Raw genomic sequence first — 26,650 nt, 5'->3', positions numbered from 1 at the left:
GTATCTCGACGTGAACAGTTTGTACCCGTACGCGATGACTTTCCATCTTCCGACAGGTGTTTTTGAATGGGACGATCCTTCGAGGTGCAGCGAGATCGATTCTCTCAACATTCCTCAGGATTCGGAAGTGGGTTACGTCTACGTGGTAGGCTTGTCGTATCCCGAAGAACTGCACGCGCTCACCAGGGAGTTTCCCCTGGCACCCGTACACAGGTAAGTGGACGAGAACGAACTGTCTCCCTACCAGCAGCACTTGAAAGATGCGTTGGCGCTCAACACCCCTCCCACAAAAAAACTCTTGCTGACGTGTTACGACAAAGAACGCTACGTCGTTCATTATGCATTGCTCGCACTGTACGTGAGGTTGGGTATGAAAATAAAACGTGTTCACAGCAAGTTGCGAACCTTCGTGCAGAGGAACGTCGCGTTGAGGAATGCCGCGTCCACGAAATTCGAGCGACTTCTGTACAAAACCATGTCGAACAGTGCGTTCGGTAAGACGATGCAAAATGTGAGGCGCATGAAAAAGTATACCCTAGCCTACGACCTACCGCGCTCCGAAAAGCTAGCTCCGTCGACTGCCAGCATTTTCTCATTCTGAGTGACAAGTGCATCTTATACGAGATGAAACAGCGTCGCATCAAATGCACGCACCTCCTTTACGTGGGCTTTGCCATTCTACAAATATCCAAAGTCCGAATGTACGGCTTCATCTACGAGTCTCTCTTTTCTCGCTTGGCGTGTCCAGTGCAATTGATCTATAGCGATACGGACAGCATAATTTTTTTCTCTCACCTGTGAAAGCCTTGAAGAGCAGCTGATGAAAATTGAGAGTGAGCTAGATCTGTCCTCCTATCCACCGGACCACCCGCTTTTCAACGACGAGCATGCGAACCAGATGGGGTACTTCAAAGACGAGACGGGAGGCGGTGTTATTCAGGTAGTCGTAGCCATCCGAGCGAAAGCGTACAGCATTCTCTTGGCTGGGTCACACAAACAGATCGCAAGAGCGAAATGAGTAAAGAAAGACGTGGTGAGGAAAACTTTATTGCACGAAGTGTACCGAGATTCTCTGTTCAATGAAAAGACAGTCTCTCAGAAGCAGTGCACCATCCAGAGTATAAAGCTAACAATGTACACCATTTTGTGACTCAAGAAGAGCTTGGTCCCCTACGACGACAAGCGCTATCTCGTGGATGCCATACACTCCTTCCCTTACGGAAGCTGCGAATACGGTAGGCTGTGATGGTGATTTGACGCGTATAGGATTACCATAGTACTCTCTCTTTGTGCAGCATCGGAAAACCCGGAAGAGAGCCCTAGAGCATCGTCGTGAGTGATCGAGTGACAGTGGGTGCACACGCGTATAATCGAGAATAAAAGGCGTATATGCTTCCCCTCTCTCTCTCTCTCTCTCTCTCTCCCTCAGACAGGAGAAGCACGGGTCGTCGTGGCAGTGTGGTAGCGGAATGGGTGTACGAAAAGAATGACTATTCCGTCATCGTGCTGGTACCGTGACTCGCGCAATGACGACGATCAAGATTCCCCTTTTCTGGCACGCCTGATCATCTCGTTCTGTTCGTGAGATCAGACAAGTTAGGGAGGGTGCAGGCATCTATCGACAAACTCCTTTCTATGAATTCAATAAAGATCTTTCAGTGAAAGAAAACATAGAGTCTCGTCAAAGTTATTCGCACTGTTTAATGCGTTGCATGTCGATAACCAAGCGGTATTTCAATAAATCGGTAACAAAGTTCGCGATGTACAATGTTTGCAAATGTCGCTGCTTCCGCAGGGCGTACGTAATATGAGCGATGGCACGAGCAAGAAGGTCCACGATGTCTGCAGCGATGTAGTGCTCGCCAAGCTCACAAATTCGCTCATCAGTCCCAGGGGTCCGTCCGGAACCGTTATGCAGACGTTCTTGTAACGGGCGTAGATCCGTCGCACCATCTCCTGCAGCGGCCCCGGCGAGATCTCTTCTATATTGCAAAAGCCTACCATGTCTATCACGTAGCGAAAAGCAGTAATGACGAGCTGGTTGTGGGGACTTTCGCTGTTGAAACATTCATTCTCCACTTCTTCTCAAGAGGCGTGGGTGCGGGAACAATTTTGTAACGAGTGGTAGCTGAACATCTTCACGTATTAATGACGCGAGTGCGGTGCGCGCTGCCTTTATACAGATAAACGCGCGCAAAGAAAGGAGAGCGAAACCGAAACGAAGAAGCCACCCGCTGCCGCTAGGAGCACGCGCGCAGCGGGAGGAGCGGAGAGTCGAAACCGAAACAGCCCGCGGTCGGGCGGGTGCAGGGGGGTCGGACTCGCTCAAAAAAGCGTGACCACGCGGGAGCTGCCATCGGTTGGTCATGGAAGGTGTTGCCTTCCGTTGGATGCTTCATTCCGCTAAACTTGACGTGCTCGTTTTCCGAAATCCATCACTTGCTATATGCGTATCTCATATGTATTCGTTAAACAAATAAGCAGTAAATATTTTCCCAGTACACCACTTGCTTGTGTGCTGCCGTTCGTTCGTCACTTTATTATTATAACGAAACTCGACAGACAGCATGGGATGGCGTGTGGTTTCGTTTTTGCCATTTCCCGTTCCCGTTGGTTTGCAGAGCAGCATGAAAATGGCGGTTTACTGCGTGTATTCATCTTTGGAATGTTGTTGCCTTCCGAAATACATGCCTACATTTGTTACGATGGGTAATGATTTATTGATTTCGCTGGCAAATAATACAAAGGCCACTTCAACGTCACGTCATAGGCGGTAAACATCTTCATCCGTGTCGGTGGAAACCAAAGGGTTGGCGGTGTCGCAGGTAATCTCATAGATAGATATGATTCACGTTTGATATGGCGACGTTTACCTTGTGATTCCGATAGTACTACTCAATTCTGCACGTATCCCGAATATTCGTGCGTACTCAACGCAATTACACGGCTGAACTCGCTTCCTGCGGTGGACGCCGTTGCCTCCATCGGGTCGTTCCCCCGTTTGTCATCCCACGTGACTGCAGAGGGTTGGCAACAAGCGGAGCAGCTTCGCTGTAGTTAGGGGGCTGAAATTCGCCCACTAATAACTAACACTAAAGGAGAATCCCATTGACGGCGCGCCAAGTACGTTCTCTAGAGTCTTCCTATATTAACTCTATGGGCGGGTGAGCGGCGCAGAGGGCGCTAGGAGCGCGCGCGCATGCGTAGCTGCCGCGGGCGCGTCGCCCCAGTCAGTTGCTCCACAGGAGGGCCACTACGAGAGTTTCGCTGCCGCGCCAAGTGTGTCGCCACGGTAGTATCGATTGCGGCGACATCAATTCGCAAGACTTCTTCATTACGAAAACAAAACCCGACTTAATAGGTGTACTTCTTCTACAACAACTGAACAAAGTGCGGGCCTACGTTTCTTTGAGTAAACTCGTTCTGTTCGATTTAGAATGTGTGTGTCACGTGGTTACATTCCTTCAACCGCCAGCAAGCAATCCGAAATTTTGGGCGCGAGCTTTCAACCGTTGACCGTTGGAGTGGCAGCAGTGGAAGGTGGAAGCTGGTGCGTTAGTGTGCGCTTTTTACCAACCTGTATTTTTCAAAGTAAGCAACCGTATAAATATTATGAGTTATGATGAATGTGCCTGGGTGTGTGTGTGAACTGTTATGCGATTTTGTATTGCGCAGATGTGATAGACACCAGTTCCGGATATACGCCAAGCAGAAGCGCACTGGTAAGAACACTCATATTTCTGCGAAGGTCGTTAGTGCGTGCAGAAACAGGAATTGCAGGATTCACATTGGATCGATTATTTTCAGCTCCTTCGAGGTGCAGAGAACCGAAACTGCTTTCCCGGAAGCGTTGTGTACGTACGGAAATCCACATTGGACATGCCAAAAAACCTTGCAAATATATAAAGACCGCCTGAAGGCAAAGCTTCATGATACTGGAAAGCAAGTCACAAAGCGTGCCTGCTCCAGAAGAGACTTGTTGCGAAGAAACCCAGTGATGTGTTTGTTAACTATGTAATTATACTTTTTTGCAACGCCTGTGCAACGATTTCGAGAAAAGTAGTGACATCATATTTACATATCTATGAATGAGCTTGATGAATACAGTGTTTCCGTTCCAATATCTGTGTTTGTCACTTTCTGACGTCCGCCTCGTAAACCAGTAGAATAATTAATGAAAGGCACAGAAGCGCAGCGCCTGAGAGGCCGCAGAGCGCTCCGCCATGTTGGATAAGCATGAAAAAACAGTGTCCTCGAACGAATGCGGTACCCGCCGCCTTATCCAAAATCATAGCGAATGCGCATGTGCAGAATTGGTTTTGCAACCACTGGGGTCGTATTTGGCGCTGCTGCTGCTCGAAAAATGTCCCCATTGCGATCAATGGGAGTGTCCCATCCTTGGTTGCTCGCTGGCTGTCGCGGAGAGCAGACGTGGGCTCGGTTGCTCCGCAGTCCCCGCGCCCGCTCAGTTTCTGCCTGCCTCTCGGATGGAGCAGTCGCACCCGTCGCCGCGGGGGAAAAGGTGAGTGAGTTGCCGCGTTGTTTTACCGCGCTTCTTTTCTCGCATGTTTGCCGTACGCGCATGTTTAGACTTGTTTAGCGATAACCAACGAGTGATTTGCCGATGTTTGACCGTGATCGTGTTAAGCCTTTTCTCGCATGTTTAGACTTGTTTAGCAGTGAGCAAGCCTCTTGTTCGTGTTGACGCCAGTTTTGCAGTTCCCGCTTTGAGTTAGCTGCGTAGTGTTGTGACGCTGTGGTTAGGCCTCACCGGTCGCCTTTTCCCCGATGTGTACTGTTTTCTCCGTGCTGTTTAGCAGTAGCGGTTAGGCCTTTTCTCTCGCATGCCTAGACTTGTTAAGTAGTCTTGCCATTTTTACCTGCTGCAAGTATCTTGTTGTTCTCTGTCTTTCTCGCATAGAGCTATGATGGTAGCGCCATCTGGTGTGACGTCTTGCAACTAGGTGGCCACCTGTCGTCGATCTCTGCAACTACCTTACACCAACAAGCGCTGGTCACTCCCGAGCGGTTTCTTCGCCACGGCGTCGTTGATTTTCGAATAAATTGTTTCTCTCCACTCTATTTCTATCTCTTTTTTTCTTTTCTGCCAACTTTTTTATTTCTTTATTTTTTATCAGCTCAACTAGGCCACAACTCACACAGTGGTCTGGACACGTCTTAGATGCTCCCCAATTAGTGTAATGACTCACTGAATGATCCTAATTACTGTGGGGGTCCCTAATTGCTCATTAATGGCGTCCAGGCCACTGTGTGAGTTGTGGGCCAGTTGAGCTGATAATATACTAGTCTGAAGAGCCCTGCTAAATGTCGGCTGCTTTTCCAGGCCAATTATTTTGATTATTCACACACGTTGTCCTTCTTGGAGACTTCTGCATGAGTGATGTCCTGTTTCCACTTGTATTCTGCAGATATTTCTCACATGCAATTCCGCTGTTTGATAAGAGAATAAAAGGGACTTAGATCAGTTCCTGTTGTGCTTTTGCCAAAAGTGTGCATCTTTAGGCACTTTCTTTTTACATGCGTACAAGGTACTGCATGCACTAGTTTATCATAGGCATTACCAGACACAATACAAGGATCACTGTTAGTGCAATTGTTATCACTTTTCCCCTTTGTTGCCCGAATGTCAGTGTTAGACCGGCAAAAAACTGTACCGCCAAGGAACCCACGGCTCGTTCACCTTGGCGTAACGGGGCCGCTGTCACGTGCTTGCAGCTATAATGCTCAAAAGGGTTGGTACAAATATTTACAGTGAAAACAATGAAATGAAAGAGACATCTTTTCGGGTTCAGTTCCTACTACTGGTACCTTTTCGACTGCTGCATTTCATTGTCCCGATTACTTTCAGCGCTGTTCAGGCTGCATGTTGCATCGCCCTTTATCTTCTCAAGTAAGTCTGATGACTAGCACGTAGATTACCGTTTCAACTTTGTCTTTTTTCAATTCACATTGTGAAAGAGTGTCCGTGACCGGCGGTCTAATCGCAGCATTAGTTGTAAAAAAAATGAACAACTTATTAGCCTCGAATAACCCACATGGCACTGTTGTACATTGACCCCTTCGTACAATTTTCAGCTTCTTTATTTGTCTGGCAACTACTATGGCAAGGCTACTATTTAAGGGACATAAACAAAGGCTACACAAACAAACGCTACAGCCACCTTTGCTCTGCCTGTTTTTTTTGGGGGGACGATGAGATCAGCTACATGTTTTGCTGAACTGCATGGTCACCCACAAAAACTGTTGGCAAAGCACTGTTAATATACAATCTAATTTTTATCTGCACAGGAGGGGACTTGCACTCATCACGAATCACTGCTCAGTTCAGTTCAGGGTATGAAAACACCAGTTCATGTGCTTAAGAACTGGCAGTGCTCATGTAGTGCAACTGTAAGTGTCAGCTAATAACAGAAGTTGCAACCCTATTTGGATTTTACATCTGTTTGTTATTTTTTGTCATCTTTGCTATGGTTTTATGTAGGCCTGTGCGAATAGTAGTTTTTGAGTACGAGTTAAATAGGAATTGAACACTGAAGGCGCTGAATCGAATTTGAGTATGGAACGGATAATTTCGAACTGAATACAAATACTGAGCAAAGGGTACAGCAGGTATGAAAAATGCAGTTTTTAGGTGGGGAAATAAAAGTACATATGGTATAGCTGCTTCTATACGACACAGTTAATTATTGAGCAGGTTAAGGCAATGTGTCACACAGAAACTGTGACTGTATTACTGCAAACTGTACTTTGCTAATCGTTAATAATTAGATCATTTGCTAGGAAGTTTTATTTATGTCACTGGGAAGTTTGTACTGCTTTCCTAACGACTGGACTGTTTTTTTTTTTCTCTCAACTGTTTTGGGTATCGTGAAGCTTTTGTCTGGCGTAGCAACTTTGTGATTGTATTCGTGGCACAGCAATCTTGTATACGGTTGTGAACAACGGACCCTACATATGAAATTACTGTATCTCTTGGCGTAAAAACGTAGTGCAATTATTGCACTGTAAAATAATAACACTTGTGATTTTGCAAGCACAAAGCTATCGCTATATTTGCTGGCCAATGCATTCAGTGTCTGTAACATAGGCTTCCCACAGTGCACATAGGCCTTAGGTGAAGCTACATAAACAGGCAGAATGGTTGCAAAAGTATTTATTCGATTCGATATTTCAAATGTGTGAATATTCGCACAGGCCTAGTCTTATGTCTGTATGCAATTTTACCCCTCAGACAGACATCTGCCTACATGTACACCACGACGTGACTGCCATTAGTTCTGCGGCTCTTTTGAAGGACAAGGCGGCATGAACACAAAGACTGCAGCTGCAGACTGCTGCAGACTTCAACACATTGGAAGCATTTGCATAGTGAAGTTCGTAGCATAACCTTGAGCATAAGGCAGTGAAGGCAAAATTTAGAACCACTTATGAAATTAATTCGCAGACATGAACCTCACAGAGCCCAGAAGATTACAGTACTAACTGTTTCGACAATGAGAGTACAAAGTGACTGCAAGTGACAAAGCCTAACTGAAGTATATTGTCACGGATGAAAATAGACAAGCGAGACGGCGAATAATCGGCGAACGCTTTACTTTAGCTGCTTAGCTGGCTAACACAAGAGCGGTAGCTCTTAAACAGAACTAAGGTAAAGAATGCTCCGGCTGGGAGCTCACAAGCTTTTATACACAGCGGCGAACATTGTAGAAAGCGCGCGTCGGTGAAGAAGAGGAAGTAGAGAAGCTTCTCCAAGGTCGTCGATCCGTCCATGAGATTGATACGAGCGAAGGAACAGATGCTACTGGAGGCATCGCTCGCTAATCAGCGCTGTGTGTCGTGGATCTCAGCCCGTCGCTCGACGGCTCCCTGCCCGATGTTCCGTGTGGTCGCTTCACGATGATACGTGGCAATATTATGTCCATAGGACCCACACGCATTTATGACGTATGACTCAGCCGCGGAGCGAGCTGCTCTGCAAGCAATATGGCCCAACAGCAGGCGGTTACTGTGCCGTTTTCATGTGGCCCACACTGAGTGGCGATGGCTAATGTCAGCAAAAAACAAAGTCAGCCCTGCTGAAAGAAGATCCTTATGTCTGCATTCCAGAAGTTCTGGATCTCTTGGTCTCTCGTACATTGTGCTTTGCTATGACCCAGTTGAGTTTGGTTTGTGATCGCATGCTGCAGATTGGGTTTTTGTTGTTCCTGTGGGTTATGACAGGTTTACCTTGCATAGAAATCTGAGCAAAGTTCATTTCATGAGGAACAATATTTTTCTTTACTGGGAAATGCTTCTTAATCTGCTGACAATACGACGTGAATATCAAAACTCTGCCTGTCACTGTACATGCTTTGAACTTGAATGTTACTAAGTGCTGCATTCGGCAAATGCTAACACGACAAAGGTGCCAACCAGTGCAGACAGTGCCACGACTAACCATCAGACCATACCACTATGTAAAACTAGTGTCTGCTATCCTTTTGTTTTACGTTAAAGCCTTTAGTTTAACGTTGCTGTGATTTTGATGACCGACTAAAAACAAATATAGTGTGGAGATAGTGTTTGCTTTGCCAGCCAGTGATTTGATCATATAAATGCTTTGATTCACACCTTATTTTCCAACATTCGAGCAACATTTAGTTACTTTGTGATGTTTTCAGGTCATGTATACTTGTACTGCAAAGAGCTTAGAATCTGCAAAAGCCCATCCGCAGACCCTCTCTCACCAGGCCTTTGTGGCACGTGTGCAGGACTTCTTACGCAGAGAAGAAGAATGGGTGCTCTTCTTCCGCCACACTTTACCAACACGAGGGCACAACACAAATAATTTATCTGAGGCATGCATTCGTGTCCTCAAGGATACCATAATTGGAAGGACAAAGGCATTTAATAATGTGGTTTTGGTAGAGTTCGTCGCTGTGACCTGGGAAAAATGCTTGGAGTGTGGATTCTCGAACACGCTCATAACCGCCACTGGACTAGACTGCTCTTCAACGACAAGCTGTTAAAGAGGATGCCGCAGGCTGTGCAATCATCTGAGTGGAGGAGAATGTATACTGTGTTCCAGGTGGGAAAGAGAACAGGGCAGTGTGTGAGGTGTGTGCTGATGCTGGAGTATGCACCTGTGTGGCACGCAGGCTAGGTGCAATTTGTAAGCACCAGGCCTTGGTGCACAAGGACCTCGGTGGCCTGTTTCTTATTGCACCCGTACTCACAGCAAAAGACAGCTACAAATTGGGAAGGCTTGCCCTTGGTCATCGTTGTCCCTCCATTACGTTTTTCATGGACTTTAGGGTGGACGCGCCAGAGGGAAGAAGCACACGGGAGGATGAATATGGCACGACCAAGACTCCGACAACATTCCTGCTGTCGCTCCACTTGTTGCTCCTGTGGACACCACCCTGTCTGGCACATCTCGACTCTGTACACCAGTCTGTCTCTTTGCAAGTGTTTATGCAGTTATGGCTAGGAATACATAAGCTATATTATGTTACTGCTCAAAATTCTTAACAGAGTCTTGTCTTGTCAGGAGCTGATGCTATCACCATCGTCCAGATTGCAATATGCTTTTAATCTTACACCATATGGCGTTGACATTTTTAACAGCTTTTCCAGATTTAGGTGCCTGGTTATGATCTATTATAGTAATTTTGGTCACCGATAATATTGTGTTAGGATGTCCTGTGTTTGTAGCGTGCTATATTATTATGTCGGCAAGCTGTTATGTGCACATTCAAATAAAATGAAATGCATCCGTGCTGCCACTTATATGGGAATACAACACAATGACCGACAACTCTACTTGCAAGTCCAAAGGTCGTGCCACTCATATTCGTCGAATTTATGCATAGGCAGATTATGGTCCGCCTTACAGTAATTTTGAGATTACACAGTGTTAAAGCGCCTTAGGCCCTGTATCAAACTCAACAGCTACTACATATACAGCAGCTTACATACAGTCTGCTCTCCAAGTGCCAGATGTCCCCGTTTCATCGTATACCCTTCGCAGTTGTTGTTGACACCCACAGCCACTGACGTGCACAACTTAGTATGGGCAACAATGCTTAGCACTTAGTGTGACATAAACCCGCATTACAGCATCAACACATTTTTCCATCTCTCCGTCCGTGCCACGTGAGCATAACAGGCTTTTTCCAAACGGTCGGATGTTGCACATTACAGGACACGGGAGGTAAGATCCGCAGTCAGGGTCGTGGCGGCACATTCCCCTGCCCTGCCGTTATTATTATTATCCCCTGCTGCATTACCACCTCCACGTCTTGGCGTGCACCCAAAAGCGAAAAAAAAAGCCTGATCGCGTCTAGTTGCTATGGCAGCGGCGTAATCGCACGTTTTCGATTTTGGCGGATCGTCCTGCCTCCAGCCAATCAGAGCAGGCGTAGGTGCCCTATGGAGCCTGCTGGCCAGAGTACGGATACACCACAGGGGTGCCCTGTCGTATCCCTTCCCATTGAAAAGAGCGTGCAACCCTGCGCAAAGAACTGTGGGACGGTTCAGGCCTGACGTTTACGGAAACGTCATCACTCACATGATCAGTAAAATGGCGGCGCACATGATCGCCGGTGAACACGTTTGTAAACAATGTCACTTTTGCTTCTGTGATTGGATTCAAAAGCATGTTTTGATCGTACTGACAAGTTTGATCGAATGCAGCAACAGTTAAACATGATCCTCATGGATGTGGCCTCATAGTACACGGTGAAGTGTTGCGTACAGCGGCTAATTCCTTCGCAATATTTCCGCGGTACCGGCTGTCCGTTGATAAATAAACCTTGTTGTGAATGTATGTCATCTTTGTGTTTTACCTAAACTGAATGTGAAGTGTCCACAAAAAGAAAAAAAAAACGTCCCCTACCTCAGTTGGGCAGCCGCAGTAGTTTATCGCTTTACCGGGTTTTACCATGACATGGTGTTCCTGAAACCTTGGTTAGGAAGTTTGAGAGACAAGTTGGTAGTCCAGTAGTTACTAAATGAAGTGTTTACTGACGCAGGTTAAAGGAACAGTGCTGGGGAGACCCAGAACAAAAAGCAGCAACAAACTATTTACATGAGCCAACGTTTGCTCTTGACATACACTATGTGAAGTTTGTATTGTATCACTATATACAAGGCAACATGACCCAAGGGCAAGTGGGTGAAATATTTACAAACTATAAAACAATGAAAGGATGCTCTATATAATATATACATTACTGTAGTAGAACAGAGTGTGTTACAGTAGTAACCTGTGAAGTGGTCTTAACCATAGATCGAGAAAGTGCCCGTCATAAATAACTCGTTACAAATTCAGTTACCCCGTGAAAAATATAACAGTTAATAATTATGTTGTTCAGCCTGAAATGTAACTTGCAGTTACTGAGTTACTTACACTTACCTTACTTCGAACAAAAAATAGGTAAATAGTATTTGGTAATAGTGTTAGGTAATTAGCAGCGCGTGTGAGCAGTTGAGCTAGACCTTGAGTTACCTGCGGAGAAGTACAATACGACTAGGTCATTTTCATTTATGTCCAACAATAGACCTCTCCCTTTTTGTAAACAAATGACGTCATAGTGTTCGACACCGCTACAAATTTGGTAAAGTTGAACTACACTCGAAGCTAGAGGTGAACAAGGTCAACCCCGAAAGCCTCCGTCTTGATGATATTATGATGGTCCCAGAAAGGGATGCGACCTTCTGTCCTATTTTTCTTCCAGTAGGAGGCAGCAAACAAGTTCCCATTCGTGGAACCCAGCCCTCCCCTTCCGATTTGTCTCTGTCTACCAACATTATGATGACGTTTCTCTGGTAGGGGTCCATTCGAATGCTTTGCATCTTGCTCCCTGTGGGCACACAACGGGCCAGCTTCATTTCAATGGCAGCAGTTCTTACTCCCTGAATAGAATACTGTCATTGATTGAGCATCACAAAATGGTAAAAAATGGCATAAATGAACCGGAGGGAAAGCAAGAAAATATGTGGACGTGAGTGAAAAGTGAATTAAAAGTAACTTGGTACTTAACTTAAGTTACTCTGGCAAAGTTACCTAAAAAAGAAACGAGTTCCTCTGAAAGTTACCACGGCACAAAAGTACCGAGTTAAGTTACAAGTTGCCAAAAAAAAAAGGAACTTTGTTACGGTAACGAGTTACTTGTAACGAGTTACCTCGAACTCTGGTCTTAACCGTGATACTGAGTACCTGCTCAATGCAATGCTTCTTGCAACAAACAAAACACTTCAATTACTCCCCCTTAAACTGTGTTAACTTTGTGAAAAGCTGCCTGCAGCGCTGTCTATGCAAGTCAGCAGTGGCTTGCCTGCTTGCATGATGTAATCGTACCTCGAGGTATTTTTGTGCTATACTCTTCACGATGTGATAGTAATGATTTTCCAGTGGGCCCTGATCAAGCATATGTTGTTGCCGGAGTGATTGAAACACTTGACTTTCAAAAAGGGGTTCAAGCACACGAGGAAGCAGTTCACGCAACACTATGCTCGACGGCTGTCCCTTCTCATTTAGCGCCCCACGGAGAACTCTTTCTGATTTTCGACAAACGGCAATAACGTCTTGTGACGGAAAGACAGCTTCACCTTGCAGTCTTCGTAGTATCAAAGAGTGATATGGCCTTGGATCTGACATGGTTAGCGTTGGGACACATGTCTCACATTTCAGGTACCCTTGTAGGTAACGTGCAATATACCCTGCGATGTACACTACCACCCTGTCTCCAAAAACTGAGGGTTCACGTGAATCTGGGAAGTAGTCATGGTCCCGCAGGTCAGCCGGCACGACGTGGTCCTCTGTTGTCATGTTTCTTCTAATCGATGTTACATTAATGATGTCTTCTGATCGAGATGTATAGCTGCTGGCATGAAGAATTGCAATGTTTTCTAGTGGAAGGCAATTTCCCATTCCTGTTTCTTGTACTTCATTTTGGATGAGCAGTTTCTTGAATCCAGCTGCCAATTGTCGTGCTGTTGGGTTGTTATTCCATCCCCCCTGAGCTCGAAGTGTGCCAAAGAAGAGTTCCAAGTGATCTTGGCTGATCCTATGTGTGGGTAGGTACGTTATGGCACCCTTGGAAATCAGGTGCTCATAAACTTCCAAAGAGCTCTGGCAACAAACAAGGAATCCCAAGAATCCAGTTTTCCTGTTGCATTTTAGGAGAGCAGGGCCGGATATGCTTGTTCTAAGTGAAGTGATGTACGCTGACGCGCAGTTGAAGAGGTCACGAACATTTTCTATGTTTTCTGGACATAGGGGCTTCTTCCAATTCTTCTGTATCATGCTGCGGGAGTTTAGCACATCAAAAATGTCATTTACCATCCTAAGGAACTTCTCAGTGGCTTCCGAGTCACTGAACTCTGGAAGGAGGAGACTGCGGCATTCAGCTAGTGCATCAGCTACAGATGTGCTCATTACTTGGGCGGCCAGGTTAACCTTCATAGGCTGCCGCTGCCAGTTGATGTGTGCCACCCTCAGCCTATTTCCTGCATGCAGGCCTTCCCTCGCTTGCAGCAAATGCAGCTTCTCTATATATGCCCATGAGATAGTGTCTCCTTCATTATCTACAAAGGTTTCCTTGTGGGACAGGGCATTGCGGATTAGTTTTAGCATATGACATGCGTCCAAAAATGCACTTATTGGCTCACCAGTCTCAGGGTGGGGAAAGCTTGTCTTGAGGCCCTTTTCGTAGTCAAAGGAGCAACCTAAGTTGCGAAGCATGGCAACGTTTGACGATGCCCCATCACAAGTGATTGACACGATGGTTGCACCTGCTTCATGTAAAAGTGATAATGCCTCGCGCACAAGGTGTGTCTTCTGCTCACCAGATATGCCATCAACTAAGAAATAGCCGATTGGCAGCTTCCACTTTTCCGTGATGGAAACAATCATCACAACAAATGCTTCTTTGGCTATTGCTGTATCATCGGTGGAGTCAGGCCCGAGGCTGACATAGCCGTATGTCCTCCTTCCATCCCACTCGACATGTTTCCTTATTGCCATTTCATCAACCATAAGGCTGCACACTGTAGCTCTGCCTTTGCTGTTTTCATAAGCTGTCTTCATTCGGAGTGCTGTGAGGGCTTCTTTTGAGAATCCTGGTTCGCCGTCAATTGATTGATACCACTTCTTTATTGTCCGTGGATGTGGCGGGCAGGTGTCGAAAGTGCTACGCACATATTTATAAGCACGAGGGGAATAAAAGTGGAGTGTCAAGGCAAAGGCACGTAACTCTGGGCTGTACTGACGTGGCACGGGTTTTCCCTTCTGTTTTGCTGTTTGTCGTTTGAGGATGTCTTTGTGGGCTCCAGCTATGTTTTCTAAGCAGTCTGCATTTTCTTGCAGTAGTATGTTCTTTGACCTCAAGTCTTTTATTACATCTTCGAGGTGTGCCACTTTTTGCTTTATGCGTCGCTGTGCCTGCTGGAGAGCCTTTATCCTCTTTTTGCTGGCAGTGTGCAGCGATGCCACTCGTTTCACCTCCTTTTTCAAAAACGCCTTAACAGGTGTGTCCTCAGTAGCATGGCTGTCCTGGACAGTGAGCATGCAGTCGTCTTGTTAGACGTAAATTCATAACACACACATTGAAATTTACCAGCTTCTCGCAATAAAAAATAAGTATGCATCATTTAACTTATGATTTTATATATTCTACAGTGAAATTATCGTGCAAAAATGCAGGTTGCACGGTACATAATTATGCCAATCAATATTAGGTACCTCATTGTAAGTTTAATCAAAGGACCTTCAGAGAAATGTCTCAGCTTTCTTTACCGCTATGTTGTTGCAGTTCACATCCCCCCTGCCTTTGTGTGAAGGGTCAGCTGCGAGTGTTTCCACCTGACTTTCAGTTTATAGGAACAGGCATGATTCATGATTGATTTGTACCATGCACATGATTAGAAGCAAACGAGATGCACTAACAGCTTGCGAGGGCTACGTAGATGGACAAGCTGGAGTGCTCTTCCTCTATGCCTCCCAATCCTACTTCCTAGAATAAATGACACAGACATGCAAATCAACAAAGAATAAATCAATGTAAGTATTTTATTTCATCATTGAGTGTACATCATAAATGCAATTCATTTTTCTCATGCTGTTAGTAAAAATCAGTCAAATCACAGATCTAAATCAATACATGCCATCAAGATGTCATGTTAGGAATTAGAAGATACATGCAAACACATTTGATGGAATAGAAAGAGGCTGGTTTATAGCGCGTAGTACGCTCCAAGTAGGCTACGTAGATGCAGCCTGTACAAAATGTCAGCCGCCATCATACCCTCGTGATGAAAGATTTTTCTTCTAAAACGTAAAGGGCACAATAAACCCTTTAGTGTTCAGGGTACATCTTGCTCTCCCTTTCTCTTTTATTGTGTGCAATATGTTGTATTTAACTGCACTTAGTTATTAATTTCGAGGTAGTGGCCATGTCTCAAGACAGATTGGTATATCCTCCAATGACAAGAAGAACTATATGGTTTGAATGTATCCCCAACTGTAGTGGCACAGAGAGATTCTATGTTACTGTTGATATAAGCATGCCGCACATTCCCTCTGTGGTCTGAGATGAAACAGTAGCCCTCCTGATAGTTCTTACCAATATAATCCCTCTGGTAGGGGTCACAGGAGTGGAGGTGCTCGCAGTATCCTATGTGTCCGATAGAAAAATAAAATGCATGTATATACCTTGACTGCACTTAAATGTATAGCATCCTTTCAACTGTTTTGCTTTTGGTAGTCCTCACCAGTGAAATCCTTCTGCTAGATGTGGCAGCAGCATAGGGAGCATAGGTGATGGCACTGGTTTCCTTTATACACAAAGGAAAGGAAAAGATGGAGATCACCCTCAGCTATAGCTAAATGTACTGTAGAATTGTAAAAGCAGGTGTACACCAATAAAGAAGGCAAAGCATAAAAACGTTAGCATTCACAAAGCATCACTACTGTGTTTCCATACTTATAACCCCTTCATAGCAACAGTGTGGGCGAGTTGGTACATACTGGACACAAAATACACTGCAGAGACCGGACATGACTAGTCAAATGAGACGGATGATTCAAATTCACAATAGAGGTGGTGTGCCTTCCATTACCCTCCTTTCCCACGAGACCCAGTATGTCAACCACAACATTGTTTTCATTCCTTCCCAATAAACCACAGTTGTTAGTCAGAGCTTCATTTGTCTACTCACGTCCTGTCTCTGCGCTGTTTTTTGTGCCAGTTTATACCTAGGGAGTGACTTTTTCGGGTTCAATGCCTTTCTCAGATTCGGGGGGTAAAAATCAGGCGATAATTGTGCCTGATAAAAGAGAGAGGACGCTGACAAGCTGGTGCATACTTGAAGAAGGAGGAACCAGAGACACGGAGGAGATAGGGACGGACACAAAAATTCTCAAACACAGCAAAGATTTTATTGACGACAACCCACTATATATTCAAAAACCTCCGAAGGGGAGGAAGAGGAATGAGAGACGGTTGACTAACACAATTGCCTCGTGTGGCTATCTATAACTGTGCAGATAATTGTGCCTTTGTTATACATATATATAATTATATGTATAAATATATATAATTGTGCCGGGTGTTATCGGGTGTTTTTGTTTCTCCTCTTGTCTATTGAGTCCTTTCCTAATCTCTCTTTTTGTGTTTTTTTGCGGGATCGTGACCTTCCAGTGGTAATCCTCGAAGGCATAGACAGTGTTGACACACATGGGTGTATTGCTGGGAGCGTAAGTGACCCATTCTTAAATGTGTTACACGTGGCGACCTTTGTTTGTCTTTGATTGTCTTTGTTTGTCTTCAGTGGAAACGTCACTTGAGGATTCCATAGTGACTGGAGATCAGAAAGAAATCGGGTTTAACCCGAATTGGTCGTGCATCAGTTCGGGGGGAATAACCGGGCAGAATCGGTTTTAACCCGAAAAAGTCACTTCCTATTTATACCCCTTCTTCATTTCTCTTTCACATTAACATGTCTCGGACACTTGATAGCCTTATGGACATAATTATGTTTCGGCCGAGCTTACTGATTTGACCCAGGTATAAAAATAACCTTGGGTCATGTGTACCAATATGTAAATTTCCAAGCACAAATCAACAGGCCGGTCCAAAACATTCAAAACAGGATTGCATTGAGCAGGAATTCTGACAGTTGACATTCTCACCAGTGAGGTATTTAAGCTTGAACAAGAAGCTTGAGGTGATGCATGTCCAGCTCGGACATATCCCTGCAAAATTTGATGAATGCAGTACTGTAGCACAGTTAACTCTGTGCAAGCATATGGAGAACCAGAGAAAGCAAGTACTTACTAATACGTCCTCATCTTCGAGCTCTGTAAATGGGTTGTGCAACGAGTCACAGTCAAAGCCCGTGCTTTCCTGCAGCCAAAGTAAATCACATATAATACAGGTTTGATGGTTTTAAGAAAGCATAAAAAAAAAAAAAACGATTGTTCAGACCAATTAGATGCCGTTAGATGCCGATGTTAGAAATTATGGTGCTCTGTGCATATGACTAATATTTTGCATAGCTGAAAAGGCAGCAATTTATCTGTATAATGTAAAAACCCCGAGACTAAGGAACACGAAGGGACAGACACAACACCCTTCGTGTTCCCTAGTCTCGGGTTTTTTACATTATGCATCATCTTCACCAGCTCGCGTGCTTCCTAGCCATTTTTTCATAATTTATCTGTGCCCTGTTGTGACCCCGTCAGATGAAAAGTACTGATAACCAAGCAGAACGTGCACAGTGACGTGCTTTGTTTCAGCACAATATAAGAAACAACATCAAGTCGTCTCACTTTGTGTTTGCTGGTTGACATGTTGAGTCACTCAGTTATCTTGATATCAGTTGTTTAACAGGAACCACACATTTTAGTGCAGCATGATTTAGCATCATAAAGCAAAATGTACTATACTTACATCACTCATCTCTGCACAGGAGCTGGACAATAAGTCTTGCTGTCAGGATAGAAATTTCAATGTGAGCTGACTTGTGGAACTCACAGCAGAGTAAACTAAACTGTCTAAACTCTGAGGTAATAAGATGCACAAATAAATTAGCAATACGCTATGCAAGTAGGTCTCTGCGCACGAGAGGGGAAATGTTTGGAAGACGACATGACAAAGTGAGTATCCTCTCCGAAGGCAACAATAGAGGACCACATGTGGACATGTAGTAAAATTATGACACTATATGGTGAAAGACGAAGCCACCTGGTACACAGTGTAATTGATGGCCCTCTTATTTTCGAAAAGGGTGGGGAAATTAGGATGGCTCCACCGGCACGAGGAGAAAGGGGCAACCTAAGTGGCTGCGCAGATAGCTCACACGCTTGCATAGCATACAATGGCATACAAGTTGATGTGTAGAGACTACACTCCTTCACACAGTAAGATACATTATGCATACTGATTGTAGCAATAGTAGACAATGGATAGCAATGGTGGATAAGTTTTTTAGACTCTGTGTTAGTACTGCAAAGCAACTGTGGCTATGTGTGGTGTACTGAGATGGATAGATGGAGCGAAAGAGAACAGCACGAGGGAGTGGTAGAAAGGCTCTGCATCCTGTGTCGAATTCACAGGGGAAATGTTGCATGATGTAGCAATAATTGTCCAAATAAAAAATCATATACATGTTTGAGGACTTCAAGTCCTGTAGCTCACAGCACCCTGAGTGTGTACACGAAAGGGCCACTCACTTCATGTTCTCCCTCACAGGTTTCCTCTAGAGCGAGTTCCTCCTGTGTTCTGGCTGGAGCTGGGAGTTGCTCCTGTGCTCCACCAGGAGCTGTGACTAGTTCCATCTAGGAAACAACCAGTATGCCATACAGCAATTGCCACGACATAGCAGAAAAATACAGAATATAAACCTAAACGTATGAAGCACAAACACTGTGCAAGGAAATGCTGTGAACACTGCGTATCATGCCCTGAGAGTGTGAACACGAAAGTGACACTCACTTCATGCTCTGCTTCACGTGCTGCCTCAGGTGCTGTTGAAAGCTGTGCTACCTGGAACATAACCGACATTATATGTGTGCCATAGGTAATGAAATATTGCTAGGGATTGGCAGAAAAATGTAGATCACAAGTCCATATCTCATGTGCTGCACTTTCTCGTCATGTTACTTAATTGAAAATTTCAATAAGGTTACTGCGCATGACCAAAACAAAAAGTATGTTCTCTGATAGCATTACTTACAGAATTTGCTATTTTTCTTTCCTTTCTTTTATTTTTGTCGACATTAACGCTCACTGATTCATAACAGGTTGTCACAATTTCTTGTACCGTTCAAACAATTACGCACTTTGGAGTACGGGAACGAGAGCACTCAAACGCACCTGCAGCTCAGGAGCAGACACAGAAGGATGAGCGATGGGCACCGCACCAGGTCTTAATCGAATCCGTGCTAACGATGTCCTGTCCATGTCACGGTTCTGAAAGTGCTTGGAGCACACTACACTGTGTTTGCTGGGTGTCCATCCAGTTCTCCCAATGGCCTCAACCCAAGCTTCTCGAAGCGTAGGATCTCGTGGGAAACTGTAATCAATAAATAGAAGTAAAGTCAACTGTCGTACGATGTGCGACAAACGCATATACTTACCAGTGAAATGTTACGCCCGAGGCTTTTGTTGCCTCGCCGGACCGGTGCTGACAGCCCATGTAGCAACAACGTCCCATATTTATTATTGTAAAGTGTTATTCACAACTTTAAATACCTAAAAGCCGCACAACGAGACCAGACTAACACCACATAGTTGCGTTTGGCAAGTTGCCACCGATTGCCACACAGCATAGAAACCACGCCAATTTGTTTTCGTCGCCTTCCGTGCGCGCCGTATCGTCTGCTAGTGACGTCAGGCCTGGACAAGATGGCGGTTTTGCAAGGAGCGACCGCTTGGGGGTGGTTACAAGGTCTGGGACTTCTGGCACCCCTGTGGGATACACGCATCCCGGGAACAAGACGCACGACACTCGTGTTGCTCGCGCAGCATATTCAGGGCGTCAGCCTAAATCGAATGGAGCTTTCTTGCACCCCGCATAGTGCTTTCATGTACACATACCTTTGACCCTAAACTTTCGGCATCACTGCAACTTCATGCACATTTAATAAGCCCACCTTGAAACTTCACAACGGAAAGTACCACCGGAGAAAGCACGCTGGCACAGGCGAGCGGATAATGATGATGATGATGAATGTGACGCTATTGTCGATTTCCATGGCGCTTTCTGCCTTTGTCTCGGCGGTGCAAGTTAGTGTAGCAGACGACGCTCAGCAGTGGACAGCGGGCAACATTTCTTGTTCTTTGATTATAGCGAACCTAGCGCGTATTCCGACTTGATACTGTCGCAGTTATATGCACATTAATTTATGGAGGAAGAATTGAGTAAATGCAACTGGTGTAATATTTCTCGCAGGATGCCATCGAGACTAAACATAGCTGCTAAGATTGGGCAACAAAAAATTACGTTATGTAGTGTTAGGCATATAGTTTATATTAGTTGCTTTGCCTGTTAGCTTGATTGTCAGTTTCACGACACGTCCGAAATATATATCTAGAGGACATCCACGGGACGTTCCGCTTCTTACGTCACCCCTGGATGAATGTAGGACATTTATAGATATTTTGGATATCCATCGATTGTCCACTGGACATCCATCATGGATCTGGACGTCAGGACCAAACTTTGATGTCCTCGGGACCCAGACACCTGTGGGTGTCTGGGTTTGGCTGCCGCACGCAGATTTAACATTCAAGTGGTTTTCTCTAATGTGTGTCGTCTCTCAAAGATTGCCCCTTTCCACTCACAGAACTCCGGCTGCGGTATTTCTCACAAAAATGGTTTCGTGACCTGTGCAAAAAATGTGGTGTATTGTATACCGCTAGGTTGTGGGTTTTGCTATGTAGGTCAGACTGGACGGTGTCTAAACACTCGACTCAGCGAACACAAGATAAATGCGGAGTCTTTGTCTGGGAATTCCGAACTTGTCGCCCATCTTAGGCTTTGTAACAATTGTTCCCCGGCCGTCGACGAGACAAGTGTCCTAGATTCTGTTCGGGACCCTGTGGCCAGACTGTTAAAGGAGTACAAAGAGATTGTCACGAGGGGAAATTGTGTAAGTGTGGCGTCGGTTGCTCCCTCGCCACGAATTCGGAAGTTGTTGGGTACGTAGGTGATTCTGTCATTAAAGGGTTTGCTGTGTTCGAGAACGTGTCGTGTCGTCCCTCCTCTGTCCCTTTCTCGGGTTCAATTTTTTCGCTGTTTCATTTGGTGAGTACTTCAGCTCATAAACAGGGTGTGTTCCATGTATAAAAATTTTCGATATGTCCAGCGCCAGAAAAATCTGAAGCAAGCTCACTCCAAATAATGAGAAGATTGCCAAGCCGTTATCTGCGCACCAGTTAGTTTCGGTTTTTGCAGCTACCGTCACGTTGATGTAAGAGAAACGGAGTGACATAGACAGCATCGATCAAGATGGCGGAACGTATCTTGTGGCCGGCATGAGCTCGTTGGCGTTTGAATGTTTTATATGGTGCGTCTGGCTTCTTCCGAGTTGACATACTGTGCCTGTTCGAACCGTGAACTGCTACAGATGAAGTGAGAAAGGCTGCGGTCATAAATAGAGCACGTGTCTACCTTTCGTGTGTTGAGTCTTAATGTAGTTACTTCTCTTGTCCCTGAAAATGCTCTCGCAACCCTACTGTGTTGTGTGTCTCGATTTCTTTTTCTTTTTCATACGTGTTCCGTTGGTTTACGTTTTTTAGATTGTGCTTTATCCCAAGGTTGGTTTCAAGTCCGACCGATGATGCCAGCGACTTTGTGGCAGGGTACAAGTTGCTTATACCCAAAACGCACTGTCGCACATGATGTGGATCGATCCGCAATCTTGGTTGACGCAATCCCGCTGGACGCGCTGCGCCGTCCGCACTTCACGTTCGTCATCCAGGTTTTCATTTCATGCGGTCTGGTGAGAGCTTTGCACGATACCCACTGAAGTTTCAAATTAAAAGAAAACATTGGTCCAGGATGTCTACTTGAAATATATTCACACTAATGCAAATGCTATTTCAGCTGTTTCAGCGTTTGCCAATGTTGTTTTCTTCGTTCGGGCCACTGCCATCACCGCCTTCGTGCCAGCCGGGAACCGGCAGTGCGAGTACAGAGAAGACGAAGAAGTGAAAGGAAGCCACTGCGCCTGTGCCAACCCTCCTTGAAGTGTGTAATCATGTTCGCGAACGTGGGACAAGTGTCTGCGTCGTTGATCTCTGTCGCCGAGACCGCTTTGTCCGCACCTGAGGACGATCGCAATTTCTGCATCATCACGATTGCGCGCCATGTGGATCCTGCGTCAGTTGCGTCTTATACCCAAAACGCACTGATACAGGATCCACATCGCGTGCAATCGTGATTAGGCAGCGATTGTGATCGTTCTCAGGTGCGGACAAAGCGAGTCTCGGCGACAGAGACCAACAACGCAGACACGTGTCTCCCGTTCGCGAACATGATTACACACTTCGAGGAGGGTTGGCGCAGGCGCAGTGGCTTGCTTTCACTTTGCCTTCTTGCTACTCGCACTGCCGGTTCCGGGTTGGAAAGATGGCGGCAGATGGGTCAAAGCCGCCATATTCCCATGCATTTCAGCCTATTCCCCGCGTCAAACGACGGAAGCCGCCCTTATGTGGAACTCTGTTGCCAGCATGGAGAAATCCGTCCCCCAAATTTATCGCAAAGCAAGAGCAATCTGGGTATATTGTGCGCAAAACGAGCTATTTCCCGAAAATAGCCAATGTTATCCAAGCCAAGCACCTTTGAAGTTACGACCGTAGTGAAAGCAAATATGTTTGTGCTTCACGCATTTGTGAATGGTTGTAGTGTTCTGACGACAAGCCATTGCACACAACTGCGACTACATGCATGTTGCATTCTTCCAGGACTTTAACAGCATCTGTGACGATCCCTTGAAGGACTTCTCCGGAGCAACCATTGTTCAGAAAATATCCTATGGGCTGTTTCCTACGGGCTACGACACAAACAGCCATGAATACCAAGGAATCCGTTGCGAATGAGACGTCATCGGAGTCTTCGGGTGTTTGGGGTTGGCCAAAGTTTACGTACCCAATCAGTCGGCCTGACTTTTGATCAAATTCGCATTTCTTCCTAATACTCATGCCGTCCAGCATTATTGAACACAGCCGTTCCTCCTCTGCGGCACCGCTGTACTTTTCCTTCAGGTGTTGCAAAGACTCAATGGTGAATCATGGCCACGCATCAACAACCTGCAGCCAGTTTCTTATGGTAGCTGGTGTCGGCATTGGGAACTTTGTTGAGAGGTACTTGTACGCACGTGGGGAATAATAGTGAAGCGTTGTGGCAAATTTCCTGAAGTTCTCACTGTAACGCCGTCCAGATGGCACCCTCCTGTAGTTTTTATTCCACTCCTTTAGAATTTCGTCTGGCTGCTCACCAAATGACTGTAGCTGTATTTCGGCCTCTTGAGATATTAGTTTCGTTTCCTTCATGTCCTCGATCAGCTGGTTCAGAGTTTGAATTTTCTTCTCTCTCCTTCGAATAACTTGCTTGGTGGCATAAAGTCTTCGCCTTACTTTCCCCAGGTGCTGGTAGACTGTGTTTAATTTTGAACCGGGTGTTGCTTTCGAGCCGTGTGAATGATCTTGTAGAATTTTCCTGCGCACACTGCCTGGTGTCTTTTTCTGACTTTGCTTCACCGGTGTGGTTGCGCTCATGTAGCCCTGTACCAATGAACAACATGTCACTTCGGGCCATGAGACACGCATGTTTGTGTAGTTTAACTGTACTCTGTAGAAACACTTACAAGACGTCTCCTCTTGGTTGAAGCGGTCGAGGGTGTACCAGGTGATTTGACCACTTGGCGTCGTTCCCGACCCTGATGGAGTTGCCTTGTCCTCGAGCTGTATTCACTGTGCAAGATATAATGCATATTTTTAGTTCTTTATCCTTCAAATTGACACCATTTCATTTTTTGTGTATGAGAAGACAAGAAAGACAAGAGGAAAAGAGAATTGCAGATTGACTAACATGGTTTTTAATATCAATGTGCTGATCGAGTTGAAAATACCAACACCATTACCATATGTCCCATAGTCTCTGGTGTGGAGCTTGTCATAAGCGGTGCAGGCGTTCTGGGAGTACTTTTGTGCTCTTCCACTTCTACGTCCTATGGCAGTGAAAAGTAAAAACCTGTATTAGTTCCTGGGCTGCAACGCATTCATGCTCTAGTCATGAGGCAACTGGTGATTATAGTACCGCTTTTTTCTTTTCTGATCTGTGTGGGTGGAAAACGTACCTCTGTGTGCCCTTCGGGGACTAGTTAAGGGAATTCAAAGCCAGCTGCTTGCGATGTAACAGTTGTTTCCGTGTGAAGTGGCGACAGCGTGACAATAGCTTGGTCCCACTGCTGCTGTTCTTGGTTCTGCATTTTGCAAACATCGTCAGCCTCTTTTAAAACTCTACGTTTTTGTTACCTCTGCATCTTGGGCCGGAATTGTAGGGCATGCATCAGGCTTCAGTCGCTGTCTTTGAGTCTGCGCAGTATAAAAGCAGCATGGCTCAAAGTGCAGTGAGCACACACGGTGGTATGCGCGATACGTATAGGGCTGCCCTTGAACACTTTCCAGCCACTGTACCCACTTTGTGTGCAGGCTTGTGTTCTGTCGAGGCACCCTGTTGAAATACATAAATCAAATATTACATTTTCGTGGGAAAAAGTAACTTAATGCAGGAAGTTAGGTACAACGTGGTATCCCCACAGCTGGTGTCACAATTTTAGGATGTGTACCTGATGAAATCTCTGACAATGACACACACTCCTTGAACACTGTATACCACGAACGATTAAGATAACTTTTCAGCAGCGGACCATGATTCGCGCGACTTTAGAACCTTACCATTCTCCCTGCTGCACGCTGGTGCCACACGAGATGCTAGATATCGCAATGACTCCTGCACAGTTGCGGTGCAGCACGGGCTGCGCGTGTGGTGCGCGCTACGGCTCTACGACATGGGAAACTCCTATCGTCGGTGCCTCGTCCGAGGTATCGTGTCCCAGCAGCCCGTACAGCACGACGGGAAGGCAGCTATACATGCAAACAGTACTGTCTACTCACATCAGGATAGGAGCTAGCAGCCGATAAAAATGTGAAAGGCGCTACGGGCCAAAGCAGTCCTACAGCCAAAAACAAAGAGCCCCTGCCAGCCCGAAAGACTTCCATTTATAGTTCGATGGCACGTCTCGCACGCCCCAAATGCACTCCTTATCTCCCTGATAAGGTGAAGACAAAATAAACGTGACAGGGGAAAGTTTTATCAAACAGGAGCGAAACAATTCATTCTTGGGAAAATCGCGAACAATGAACGGGAAACGAAAGTAGTGCAAAGTACCTCTATTAAAGTGCCGCAGTATTAAATGCCCATGTTGGCGTTCATTTCTGCTTTCCTTTCGTATTATCTTATAATAATGTGTTGTTGCAGCACAGTCGCGAAATCACTGTTGTTCGTGTTGTCTCTGCTGGCAGTGTAAGTCCGAGTAACAACCAAAAGATCCAGAATTATCAAACGTTTGTGCAAGAAAATGTAGTGTAATTAAGTAACAATATCAAACATAAGTGTCACTTACTTGTGGAAAGATACTCCGGAACCTTTGTCCGCGTACTGTTGGCATTTTTTGACGATGCATTTCTTGGGCATGTCGTCCCGTCGTCAGTCGAAAGTAAATGCACTGTCCCCTCATATTTTCCCCAAAATAGCGTTGCTTGTCAAAAGGGCCTTGAAGGTACTAATTAAAATTACCTTGACGCTCGACACCGGTGGTCCGAGAAACGGGATCACTCTGGTTTACACTTCGCAAAATAAACTTCGAGAATAAACTCCTCAAAATAAATCACGAAAAAATTCACGGTGTAAAGATAAAGCCGTAAAAATCAACTTTTGCGATACAAACGCTTCAGATTCAAACTTTCAAAATAAATCGTCTCTGATTGGTCGACAGGCACGGCAGCCTCAGAGCAGCGAAGGCTTTTGGCTCCCGCGTCTCAAAATAGTTCCATGCAGGGTGAGGCTTTTTGCGGTGGGCTGGGAATGAGAGTACCGAGTCTGGACGAATCGTTTACTGTATTCTCCGCCGGCTATCAGGATTCTGTTGACACTGCAGTTAATGATTTGCTCTGCTGCTCGCCTGTCAAATTTGAGTATGTCGAACTCTGAATTCGTGTGGTGTCACCGAATGAGTTCCCGGTGTTGGTCCCAGCCGTCCCAGCTATGGTGGACACCTGCTATATTATGAACATTGTCGCGAACATCGCCATTCTCCTGCAGCTGCCTTGGTTGTGAAGTCGTAGAGTTGAAAAGTGACGATCAACGAAAAAGCCTGATTCCGATACCGTGTGGATGTGTTGTGTTTATCCGTCTGTATGTGTTTGTGTGTGTTCCAGCCTCAGAACCGTAGAATCGTGAAATCGGAACCTGCCTGTGGTTTTCCTTGTGAGCCTACGTTCTGATTAACGCACGGAACAGGTACTGGACAGACTCTCGAAATGCATTTCTGCAAATAAGCTGCATATGAATGTGAAGA

General features: G+C 45.5%; 1 protein-coding gene and 1 long non-coding RNA gene across 2 annotated transcripts; both read right to left on the bottom strand.

The window, feature by feature from the left end:
* Window positions 1-15,294: 15,294 nt before the first annotated feature.
* LOC135370406 (THAP domain-containing protein 3-like) lies at window positions 15,295-19,769 on the bottom strand. Its single transcript, XM_064604153.1, has 9 exons — window positions 19,643-19,769; window positions 19,380-19,578; window positions 18,999-19,049; window positions 18,737-18,841; window positions 17,955-17,993; window positions 17,340-17,408; window positions 17,195-17,257; window positions 15,775-15,837; window positions 15,295-15,677 (listed from the first exon to the last, which is right to left on the bottom strand). Exons 1-9 carry the CDS (start codon window positions 19,717-19,719, stop codon window positions 15,546-15,548), a joined length of 798 nt encoding a protein of 265 aa, XP_064460223.1. The 5' UTR covers window positions 19,720-19,769; the 3' UTR covers window positions 15,295-15,545.
* A 2,816-nt stretch (window positions 19,770-22,585) lies between these two features.
* Window positions 22,586-24,240, bottom strand: LOC135370400 (uncharacterized). Its single transcript, XR_010415330.1, has 3 exons — window positions 24,152-24,240; window positions 23,876-23,981; window positions 22,586-23,792 (listed from the first exon to the last, which is right to left on the bottom strand). It is a non-coding gene; the product is annotated as an uncharacterized LOC135370400 (long non-coding RNA).
* Between the last annotated feature and the right edge of the window lie 2,410 nt (window positions 24,241-26,650).

Source organism: Ornithodoros turicata, chromosome 1 (genome assembly GCF_037126465.1).
Source record: "Ornithodoros turicata isolate Travis chromosome 1, ASM3712646v1, whole genome shotgun sequence".
Lineage (NCBI taxonomy): Eukaryota > Metazoa > Arthropoda > Arachnida > Ixodida > Argasidae > Ornithodoros > Ornithodoros turicata.
This window is presented reverse-complemented; position numbering and strand designations above follow the sequence as displayed.

Coding starts and splice junctions, on each gene's coding strand:
- LOC135370406 (XM_064604153.1), bottom strand. CDS start 19,719: ATGGGACGTTGTTGCTACATGGGCTGTCAGCACCGGTCCGGCGAGGCA. Junction 19,579..19,642: donor TCGGGCGTAACATTTCACTG/GTAAGTATATGC, acceptor TATTGATTACAG/TTTCCCACGAGATCCTACGC. Junction 17,994..18,736: donor CCTGTGAGGGAGAACATGAA/GTGAGTGGCCCT, acceptor CTATCCTGACAG/CAAGACTTATTGTCCAGCTC.